Genomic DNA, 11754 nt, shown 5'->3' with positions numbered 1-11754 from the left:
AAGGGGTGTGGGAGCAGAGCTGGGCACATGGGAGACACCCAGTGTCTAGCTTCAGCACCTGACTCACCCCAGGAGAACTGTCCTACCCTCTCCTGGCTGAGCACGTCAAGGTCCTCACTCCCTGGCAGCCCGCCTTCCCTCTCTTAGCCTCAGTTTCTCCATCTGTGAGATGGGCATCACTGTTGCCACCCCCAGTGCCCATCCCCACAAGTGTTTTTGGGGAGTCCCCAGGCAGCAGTACCTGGCACACCCCAGCTCTTCTTCTCTGCATTCACCCTGGGAGCCATGTTGGGGTCACCTGGCAGCTCGAACAACCTGCATAGCCCAGTCAGGGTCAGGGCAGCCTCAAGCCTCTGGTGGGCTCCAGCCCACACATTAGGAAACCCTCTTTCCTCTTGGAGCCCCCAACCCCCTGCTTGTCATTCATCTCTTCTAGACTGAAGAGTGAATTCTGTCCTTGATATCAGCTCAAACCCTTTCCCAGAAGGCTCCTGGTTTCTATGGAAATTGGCCCATGTGAATAGCTATTACGGGAACATCACCCTGGTCCCACTTCCCTGTGGTGTTAAAATCTCCCCTACCCCCAGCAGGGGCGCCATGCTAGCTCAGTGGGGCTGATGAGAACCTCTGATCTGATCACTCAGCCTGACCTCCCTCACTGGGGACTCAGCCAATGTGTAGAAGGATCCTATATCTGTTCCAGGTGGCCCTGACTTGACTTCTAGGTTGGCCACCCATGTGACCTTGAATCAGTCCTGTGACCTTAGAGCCATCCTCAGACCCTGTGAGCCTCATGTTTCTTCATCTGTCTCATGGCAGGATGGGGGTGCTTCCATTTCTGGGGAAGCCTGAGAAGTGCCAGCCCTGTTTGTAATTCCTGCCTCAACTCTGCTCTCAATCTGCTGTGGCTCCCCATTGCCCTCCCCATAAAACCAAACTGTCCTCCAGGACCTGCCTACCTCCCAACCTCATTTTCCCCATGCTCCCCTTTAGTCAGATTTCCAGTTACACCAGCTACCGCCCTCCCCCTACCCCGACCTCAGGGCCTTGGCACATGCTGTGCCCTGCGTGGAGCATCCTTCCCCAGCCCTCCCCATGGCTAACTCCTTCCTGGCACCAGGTGCCAGCTCACACATTGCCTCCTCAGAGAGGTTTCCCCACCATTCCCTTGCCCTCACACCCCATTCCCCTTACAATTTGTGCTGTATCTCTGACCTCTAACTCCATCTGAGGTTGCCTGGCTTGTGTGCTTTTTGTTTGTCTGCCCTATGCTCCCCGCCCCCATGAGCTCCATGTGGGCAGGCTTCTGCCTCCCCACTCTGCTCCAGCTTCCCCATAAATGTTTTTTTTGTTTGTTTGTTATGTTTTTTAGGGCCGCACCTGTGGCATATGGAGGTTCCCAGGTGAGGGGTCAAATCAGAGCTACAGCTACCTGCCTACACCACAGCCATAGCAATGCAGGATCCAAGGCGCATCCACAACCTACACCACAGATCATGGCAACGAGAGATCCTTAACCCACTGAGCAAAGCCAGTGATGGAACCTGCAACCTCGTGGTTCCTAGTCAGATTCCTTTCCACTGTGCCATGATAGGAACTCCCCCTTAAATGTTTTTGAACATACACATGAATAAATGGATAAGTACACAGGGTAGTTGGAGGGAAGGCCTCCACCTCTGCAGCCCTTGTCTCCTCCCCTGGGCTCCAGCCTTCCTAGAGCAGCAGGCTTCTTCCTGGAAGGGTGGCTCTTATCAATCCTCCCCAGCTTGCCAGAGGGTGTCTTCAGTGAGCTTGGGTCAGGGCCTTTTTGGCCCAGGCTGGGTGAGGCCCCCTCCTTCCAGCTGAAGACCCCGCATTTCACTGACATTTCATTGATGCCAGGAAGGCCTTTGTTCTAGTCCTTCCTCTGCCACTTCCAGTGAGCCTCTGCCTCCTCACCTGAAAATGTGCTAAGTGTGTCACAGCCCAGGACCACAGCCCTCAGCAAAGCCTGGCTCAGGGGATGCCTCACACACAACACTCCCCTAAGGAGTACTTGTTGTCCTATCGTTGATAACACAGGAGCATGGGCTGAGGGGAAAACCGCTACAAGGGAGGAGCCAGGACTTTCAGTTATGTCTCTACTGCTGTGTGATTTTAGAGGAGTGGCCTGACCTCCCTGAGCCTCTGGGAGGCTGAGTGGGACTGCCTTGAAACTAGTCAGGCTTGATGTTGTCCATTGAGACCAGGGTGTCCATCCAGGATGTATCGCTCCAGCCAGGGTCCTGGGAAGGAACACTGTTACCTCTTCACTGAAAACACATCTCTGAGAGGCAGGGCCTGTGAACTCCATTTTCCAGATGAGAAACAGCTTCACCAGCAGGCATTTGAGGGGTGGCAGTGGGATGAGAACCCAGTTTGGCCTGCCTTCATGCCCCTCCTCTGTTGCCAGTATTGCCCTGACCTTGGGCAAATGGCTCTCTAGCCTTGGTTGATTAAGCCCTGTCACTGTGCCCAGGCCTGGCTTGTGGCCATCGTGTCAGATGATTCCTGGGATCCTCAAGAAGTGGAAGAAACTGGGGGCGGGGGCAGGGCAAGGCAGAGAATCAGTGTCTGGCCTAGGGGAAGCCAGGAGGATGGGGAAGAGCTGGGATCCCGCTCCCTCCCCCAGGAAACCCTGACCAAGTACAGCCGGGGTGCCCATGGTGGGAGGGTGTCAGTTGCTGGTGCCAAGAGGCACAGCCTGCCACTGTTGGAAGATGGCTGGGAGACTGGCCAGTGCCACCTTGCTGACAAGTGAACAGAAGCCAGAGCCCAGCCAGCACCTCTGGCACCATCCGGAGAGGCAGCCCAGCGCTGGGCCACTGCCTGACCTTTGCCTCAGTTGGCACTGTCCCCGGGGGTACTGTGGGACTTTCCAGGAGCTTGCCGCTTCCCTCACAAGACCTGACAGGTGAGCACCGAAGGTGAGGACTCCTGCAGGATAAATATCTCCCTATTTGGGTGGCAGACCACACCCATAGTTGGTCTCTCTGCTCGCATTCCATCAAGTGCTATTTAGAGAGTGGGAAACGGAGGCCCTGGAAAAGAACAGTTTATCCAGCCCACACTCAGCAAGCACTCACTGCAGATCAGCACGGTTGTGGTTTGCTTCCATTCATTTCATTAATGCTCCTATCAACCCCGGAAGCTCCTTGGAGAAACTGAAGCAGGGCGTTTGAGTCACTTGCTAAAGGTCCTATGATCAACAAGTCAAGAAGAGCAGGGATTCAAACCCAGGGCCCTTCCAGTAAGAGACACTTGTTGCACAAAACTCAGTTTTCCCACCTGCAAGGTGGGCCACCAACACCCCTCTCTGGAAGTCAGGTCATGAGATTTTGTTTGTTTCTTGGTTGGGATTTTTATTTGTTTGTTTTTGCCATCCCACAGCATATGGAGTTCCCTGGCCAGGGATCAGATCTGTGCTGAAATTGTGATATACATAAGTTGCATCTGTGGCAATGCTGGATCCTTAACCTACTGGGCCAGGGAGCAAACCTGTGTTCCAATGCTCCAAAGACACTGCCAACCCTGTTGTGCCACAGCAGGAACTCCATAAGATGATATTTGAGCCCTGCAAGGATATGATACCCAGTAGGTGTTCACCAGACTCAGCTTCCATCTCTTCTCCAGAGGGCAGGATGGAGACTAGGGCCTGGAAATTGCAGGGAAGCAAACCACAGTTGGGAGCTATTTGAGCAGAGACTCAGGTGGGAACATCATGGGAATATCAGGCATCTGATGGTAACCTCAAGCTAGTGACTTCCCCTTGTGAGCCCTCATTGTATCCTCAGATGGGCCCTTTGCAAAGTTATGGATTGAGAACTTAGCCGGGGGATTGTCCAGATCTAAACTGTGAGCACTTATTACAGTCTAGCTCAGCCTTGCTCCCTCCCAGGATTCTCTTGTTCTTAACTCGATTTCCACCAACACCCGCCCACACCTAGAAGAAATAAGAGCCAGTATCTGGGAATATTTGTAATCCTCTATGCCCCAGAGATTAAAGGGGTGCACTTTGTGAGTCAGAGAACAGGGTAGGCTTTGGGGAGGTGCCAGTGACACAGCCTGGTGCTGGACTGCAAGTGTCTCCCTAACTATCTGCAAAGAATCTCATGACCCCACACCTCACAGAAAAGCTGGGGCTCACAGGCCAGATGTGATCTGTGCAGGGTCAAATGCTTTCACCAGAAGGTCAAGGTGATGGCTGGAATGTAAGTTCTCCCAGGGGAGCAGCCCCAGAGAGGAAAGATCAGGTGTAGGAATCATTGTCCCTTGAGGAAACTGAGGTTCACAAGTGCATTGCCTAAGGTTGAATAGCCGAAATGTGGCCTCTGTACACCAGCACAAATTAAGACTTGGAGACAGAGTTTTGGGCAAAGCAGAAAGAACAGCTTTATTACTTTGCGAGGCAGAGGAGGCCACAGTAGGCTAACACCCTCAAAACTGTGTCCTGCCTTGAGAGGGGATAGCAAGGGGTTTTATAGGTTTAGCCTGAGAAAACAGGGCTGTTGGTAAGGATTTGGGTGCCTGTGTTCCTCTCCCTCCATAGATCATTTCAAAGTCATCAAGGCCAGAGTCAGGTGGTCTGGTGACAGTCTCTGGTGGTCTTTGGGGTTATTGAACCTTGACCTTCTCTCTGAAGTGAAGATTGCTCACAAAAGGAAGGGGGTGTTAAGGAAGTGTTTCAGATGAAAAGAAAACACCAGGTGCAATATAACTCTAACTAGAGTTTCTGTCGTGGCTCAGTGACTAATGAATCTGACTAGGAACTATGAGGTTGCGGGTTCAATCCCTGGCCTTGCTCAGTGGGTTAAGGATCCGTTGCTGCCGTGAGCTGTGGTGTAGGTCGAAGACATGGCTCAGATCTGGCGTTGCTGTGGCTCTGGTGTAGGCCGGCAGCTACAGCTCCAATTTGACCCCTAGCCTGGGACCCTCCATATGCCGTGGGAGCGGCCCTAGAAAAGACAAAAAAGACAAAAAAAAAAAAAAGAAGAAGAAGAAGAAAAGAAAGTAACCATTAGTAATAAGTTAGTGGGTCAAGGTAGGACATAATATAATGGAGACTGTTTTCCTAGTTTTGTTTTTCTTTTTTTTTTTTTTTTGGTCTTTTTGTCTTTTATGGCCGCACTGCAGCATATGGAGGTTCTCAGCCTAGGGTCAAATCGCAGCTGTAGCTACTGGCCTACACCACAGCCACAGCAATGCTGGATCCTTAACCCACTGAGAAAGGCCAGGGATTGAAGCTCCATCCTCATGGATACTACTCAGGTTCATTAACCACTGAGCCACAACAGCAACTCCTGTTTTAACTAGTTTTTTAGCCGTAACAATATTTCCTAATCATTAACTCTTGAGTCAGTTTTTTGAGACTGAGTTTGGGAGGCTAAAGAAAGTCTTTTACTTCAGAACATAAGGTCTCAGGGACTCGTACACCATATCTGTTGTAATGTCAGCTAGTGGCTGGACAAGTATTCAAACCTGTGTCACTCAGGTCCCCCATGGCTGTCCTTTGGCACGGCCTTACCCTACTTCCAAAAACCAGGCAACTTTGGGCCTGCTGAAGTGCTGTGTGAGCATGGGCAAGGATTTGACCTCTCTGTGTTCTGGTTTCTGTAAAATGGAGCCAGTAGTCGCTTTGACCTCATGGGATTCTGGTTAGGATTCAGTTAATTCACCAAAGATTTAGCAGGGAAGTGGCCTGACAGGGATGTCATTCAGTCCTGTGAGGAGCAAGTTTGTACTCGGAGAAGTCAAACATTTCCAGAAGATCACAAAGCACGTAAGATTCCACCTATTTCCACATTTTGCCATTACCCGGAGCTGTGGAGGACAGCTGAGTGACTTCCAGCGAGACTCTCTGCCCCCTCCGTATCCTTTGCAGGGGAATAGTGGGTATTTCCTATTAGTGGCCAAGTTCGCCGCTCAAGTTGGAGGTCCTGCTTCTGCACTGGGTGGCCAGAGAGCCTGACTTTGCCACAGCCTGAGGGGACCCTACGCCAGACTCCCAAGGCCACCTCGGGCCACAGTGCTCAGGGCCAAACTCTACACCTCCTTTGCTCCAAAGTCTGGTCCAGGGCGCACCGCCCACGGCCCTCGCGACTGGCCGCCGGCCCTGCCTGTCTTTGGCTTCGCAGCCAATCTCCGTCGCCCTCCGGGCTACGCCCTCCGTTCCTCGCTGCCAGTCGCGCCAGCTTCTTTGGAGCCCCGCCCTTTCTCCCAAGCGATTGGTCCTTGGGGCTGCCCATCTTCTCCGAGGGCTCCAATCTTCGCCTGCCTACAGGCCCTCGCCTCCCAGCTCCTCACACCCAGCAGGGCACCCCCGGGACCCGCAGCCTCTCCCAACAGCCCCGCCTCTATCCCCCAGTTATTGGCTGCAAGGGCTGCCCGTCCGCTTCATGCTCACCAATATCCGCCGTCTTCAGAGATGGTTGGCCAGCAGGCAGCCAATCGGAGTACAGCGTGGATCCCTCCCGCGGCGCGCGCCGAGAGTGCGCGAGGCGGGGCTGTGGCGGTGGAGGTGGCGGCGGCAGCGGCGGCGGCGACGCTTCCCAGCCGGTGAGGGGGCACGGGGGGCGTGGGGTGGCGCAGGCGTAGGGGGGCCCGCGCCCTTCGGGCCGACCTAGGGCGATGCACAGTTCTGTCATGGGCCTGGAACGAGGGCAGACGAGGCGGGGCGTGACAGCAGCATCACCGGGACTGGAAGAGGTTAAAGCCCACCCTCCCGACCTCCACGTCCCGCGTCTGGTATCCCCTGAGGGCCCCCAGCCGGATGTGAGACTCACTGTCAGCCCCCACACACCTGACATCACATCCATTCTCGTTGACATCTCCCCTTACATACCTAAGACTGTCCGCCTTGCTGACATCCCCCACCCCCTTGGGGCCATGCCCCCAGGCTCCCCGCACAGTTGAGCCTGCACCCCCTCACGCATCTGAGTCTATGCTCCCACTCATATTCCCCCTTACACACCCGACACTCGCCCCTGCTCACGAATGCCTCCCATGTCGTCTCAGTCCGTCCCTGATGACACCCCCACACCACTGGGTAGTCTCCACCCTCCTTTCCGTCCCCCTCGATACCACACCTGGGCTTGTACCTCCACACCCATACCTGAGCCTGTCACCCCAAACTTACCGTCCCCCATTCACATCTAGACCCGTTCCTATCTCCTCACCAGCTTTCTCATACCCAGGACTATGACCCTCTCACTGCTCCCTCCCTTAAGTAATCTGGGTCATTGCCCTCAGGTACTCCCCCAACACATGCACACACTTGCCCTCTGCCCCTTGCAGCCCTCTCATCACTCGCACATCCCTAGTCTGTGCACCCACCCTTACTTCCGTTCAGACACAGGTGTATTTGTGCCCCCTCCCTAGTCCTTCCCAATTTCCCCAGGTTTTCCAACATTCACCCAAGCTTTGCTATCTCAGGATCACTGCACCCTCCACACACACAATCCCCAAGAAAAGCCTACCCAGATATTTTTTCATTTATGGCGGTCTATAAAGTGATTTCCGGGCTTAGAATAATCCCTTCAGCCAGACAAACCGGAATTATCTCCTTTTTACCAGCAACAAATCTAAAGCGATTTAATTGGGGAGGCATTGCCCACACCTTCCTGAGCATGGCTGCTGACCCTTCTCTGTGGGCCAACCCCATTTTTGCCCATCTGTTGTGTTCATCTTTGTGGAGTTGGCAGGGGAGGGGACCCCCCACCCTCCTTGCAGCTGTTCCTTAGGAGTCATGACTTTGACTAGGTCCGGAAAGACTGAGCTGGAAGGGGTGGCCCCAGTCGTTTGCTGAGCATGTGTCTCAGAGCCCTGTAGCTAGTGGAGGCGGGGCGTTGTTGGAACTGGGCTTCAACACCCAAAGTGCCACTGGCCCAGCGGATAGGGTCGCGTGGGGGTAGGGGTGGGGACTTGCCTGGCCAGATCTTGCAGACCCCTCGCTGACCAGGGGGAGCTCCTTGGGTCCTGGAAGCTGATGAACCAAGAGAGTAAGGAAACACTCTTCACAGTGAGAAAGCTAATGTTTCAGCTGCTTAGAGATAACTACAAAACTGGAGCCTGGCATGGTGCTGGGGATAAAGATTTTTCTGGAACTTTTCAAGTTCTCTGGTGTGTGATTTGCAAGTGTACAACAAGGAAGAAGGTTTTGTTGTCAAAAAAGCAGTAATGTGCTGTTTCCTGTAATGCTTGCATAATATTTCTTACCTCTCTCCTGGCTTCCCCTGCAAAGATGATGCTGGAATGTTCTGGAGGGTTTTTTCACCTTCAGCTTCTCCTGTGGAAACTGAAGCCATCGGGGTTTTCTGTCCAAGTTCAAAAGGAGTCATTTAAATTGTGTGCGTGTTTGTGTTTGTATGTGTATGTATATGTATATATATGTAGATGTACATATATACACATACACACATTTTATATATGTATGTATGTGCATATGTTGTGTATACAAACACATTGTGAATATATGAATAAACTTTGACAAAGTAATTGATGTACTTAGTAAAAAAAATAAATAAAATCAAACAGTACATAGGAGTAAAAACCTCGCAGGTCTCTCCATAGGGCTGTACCCCATCCCCCTCTGGGGGCCCTCATTGTTAATAATTCCTCCTATCTAATAATGTTCCCTTCCAGAGATAGTCTAATGGCTCTAGGGGAGGGGTGTATATCCCCCCTCACCACCCCTTTTAAACCACTGGTAAATTTGTATAAGATTTTATCAAAAGGGTGGATGATTTTATAACTACTCCCTTGCTGGCAGCTTTTTAAGTTGTCACTCTTAGTCTGCTTTTACAAACCAAGATGCAATGAATAGATAGAACCTTGCAGGAGCAAATAACTACATAGTGAACATGTATGGGGCTCCAGCAGCGCTCAGTCCTCTCTGTCTTCATGGAGTTTAACATCCAACTGCAGCAACTTCCCAGGAGTGGCCAGGCCAAAGGACATGTCCATTTAAATGGTTAATGTTCCTCTGTGGAATCTGTGCTGTCATCCGTATTCTCTCAGCTGTGAAGTTGGAATGCCTGTTTCCTCCCCCAGAGCCCAGGACAGTTGTTATCAAGTGTTCTGGTCTCTCCAGTCTTCCTACGTATCTCTTAGGTGTTCTGGCCTGTGGCATGGTGATGAAATATTAGATTTCTGTTTCTCTTTCGAGGTCTAAAGTTCAGTCCTAGAAATATCTGAGTCCCTCCTCTGCCAAGCTTTGAAGGAAACCTTGGGGTTATGGGACAGGGGGTGAAGGGGTTGGGGAGAGGTGGGGGAGGCCATCTTTTCTTTTTTTTTTTTTTTTTATTTTCCCACTGTACAGCAAGGGGGTCAGATTATCCTTACATGTATACATTACAATTACATTTTTCCCCCACCCTTTCTTCTGTTGCAATATGAGTATCTAGACAAAGTTCTCAATGCTATTCAGCAGGATCTCCTTGTAAATCTATTCTAAGTTGTGTCTGATAAGCCCAAGCTCCCGATCCCTCCCACTCCCTCCCCCTCCCATCAGGCAGCCACAAGTCTCTTCTCCAAGTCCATGATTTTCTTTTCTAAGGAGATGTTCATTTGTGCTGGATAGATTCCAGTTATAAGTGATATCATATGGTATTTGTCTTTGTCTTTCTGGCTCATTTCACTCAGTATGAGATTCTCTAGTTCCATCCATGTTGCTGCAAATGGCATTATGTCATTCTTTTTTATGGCTGAGTAGTATTCCATTGTGTATATATACCACATCTTCTGAATCCAATCATCTGTCGATGGACATTTGCGTTGTTTCCATGTCTTCGCTATTGTGAATAGTGCTGCAATGAACATGCGGGTGCACATGTCTCTTTTAAGTAGAGCTTTGTCTGGATAGATGCCCAAGAGTGGGATTGCGGGGTCATATGGAAGTTCTATGTATAGATTTCTAAGGTATCTCCAAACTGTTCTCCATAGTGGCTGTACCAGTTTACATTCCCACCAACAGTGCAGGAGGGTTCCCTTTTCTCCACAGCCCCTCCAGCACTTGTTATTTGTGGATTTATGAATGATGGCCATTCTGACTGGTGTGAGGTGATATCTCATGGTAGTTTTGATTTGCATTTCTCTTATAACCAGCAATGTTGAGCATTTTTTCATGTGTTTGTTGGCCATCTGTATATCTTCTTTGGAGAAATGTCTATTCAGGTCTTTTGCCCATTTTTCCATTGATTGATTGGTTTTTTTGCTGTTGAGTTGTATAAGTTGTTTATATATTCTAGAGATTAAGCCCTTGTCAGTTGCATCATTTGAAACTATTTTCTCCCATTCTGTAGGTTGTCTTTTTGTTTTCTTTTTGGTTTCCTTTGCTGTGCAAAAGCTTTTCAGTTTGATAAGGTCCCATGGGTTTATTTTTGCTCTAATTTCTATTGCTTTGGGAGACTGACCTGAGAAAATATTCATGATGTTGATGTCAGAGAGTGTTTTGCCTATGTTTTCTTCTAGGAGTTTGATGGTGTCCTGTCGTATATTGAAGTCTTTCAGCCATTTGGAGTTTATTTTTGTGCATGGTGTGAGGGTGTGTTCTAGTTTCATTGCTTTGCATGCAGCTGTCCAGGTTTCCCAGCAATGCTTGCTGAATAGACTTTCTTTTTCCCATTTTATGTTCTTGGGGAGGCCATCTTTTCTAAAGAAAAAGATGCAGGCATCACCCGGAGTCCCAGGAGGGAAGGTCTGAGATATTGGCCGTTATTTTTTTTCTCATTCTTCACTTGCATCTGCCAGAACAATGAGGGGGTCAGATGAGATTGAGACAAGTCAGGTGTAAAATCTGTTTGGGAAGTCATCTTGAGCTGTCAGTGGTTTCCCATTATTGGTACCAGGTGGAGGGCATCAGCTGGGGGGCAGCAGGCCTTTTCCCACGTGTCATCCCATTTTCTGTTTTCCTCTTCTGTTTTGGTAATTAGACATTAGAGGAATATTGAGGTGATCAAAGCCGTTAGCTTGTTTGGGTTTTGCCAGCCAGCATTTTTAAAAAATGCATTGTATTTTCAGAGTTCCTGTCATGGCACAGCGGAAACGAATCTGACTAGGAACCATGACGTTGGGGGTTCGATCCCTGGTCTCGATCAGTGGGTTAAGGATCCAGTGTTAAGGATAAGGATCAGGGCATTGCTGTGGCTGTGGTGTAGGCTGGCAGCTGTAGCTTCAATTTGACCCCTAGCCTGGGAACCTCCATATGCTGCGGGTGCGGCCCTACAAGAGCAAAAAAAAGAAAAAAAAGTGTCGCAAAAAAGAAAAAAATGGCCATTGGTAATTTTTATTTTAGGTGGTGTGCAATACTTCTTGCATAATCCAACAGTATGTAATGTGTGCACATGAAAAGAAAGAAGGTAGAAAGAATAATGAAACTAACACCCAGTTTAAGAAGTAGAGTGTTGGCATTCCCATTGTATTATAGTGGAAATGAATCCTCCTAGTATCCATGAAGATGTGGGTTCCATCCCTGGCCTCACTCAGTGGGTTAAGTATCCAGCTGTGAGCTGTGGTGTAGGTTGCAGATGCGGCTTGGATCCCGAGTTGCTATGGCTGTAGTATAGGCTGGCAACCGGAGCTCCCATTCGACCCCTAGCCTGGGAACTTCCATATGCCGCGGGAGCGGCCCAAGAAATAGCAACAATAACAACAACAACAACAACAACAACAACAAAAAAAAGAAAATAAAAATAAATAAATAAATAAATAAATAAAAATAAAATAAAATATGCTTGTCAG

The 11754-nt window shown here is 50.0% G+C and overlaps 1 protein-coding gene and 1 long non-coding RNA gene across 4 annotated transcripts in view; one reads left to right on the top strand and one right to left on the bottom strand.

Annotated features, from left to right (window-relative positions):
• SLC25A42 (solute carrier family 25 member 42) overlaps nt 4990-11754 on the top strand; it is a 49994-nt gene continuing 43229 nt past the window's right edge. Inside the window, exon 1 of one of the 3 annotated variants that reach the window (XM_021083444.1) lies at nt 4990-6573. In XM_021083444.1, the coding sequence (XP_020939103.1) occupies nt 6443-6573 (131 nt within the window). In that variant the 5' untranslated portion in view covers nt 4990-6442. The remainder of the gene's footprint in view (nt 6574-11754) is intronic. The other 2 variants (XM_021083445.1, XM_021083448.1) reach the window with 2 other exon arrangements.
• On the bottom strand, nt 5105-7216 carry LOC100511007 (uncharacterized). The gene is given in 2 exon segments (NR_045043.1): nt 5105-6637; nt 7154-7216. It is a non-coding gene; the product is annotated as an uncharacterized LOC100511007 (long non-coding RNA).

This window comes from Sus scrofa, chromosome 2, assembly GCF_000003025.6.
Source record: "Sus scrofa isolate TJ Tabasco breed Duroc chromosome 2, Sscrofa11.1, whole genome shotgun sequence".
Classification (NCBI taxonomy): Eukaryota; Metazoa; Chordata; class Mammalia; order Artiodactyla; family Suidae; genus Sus; species Sus scrofa.
Note: the sequence above shows the minus strand (reverse complement) of the source record. Positions and strands in the feature narration are given on the sequence as shown.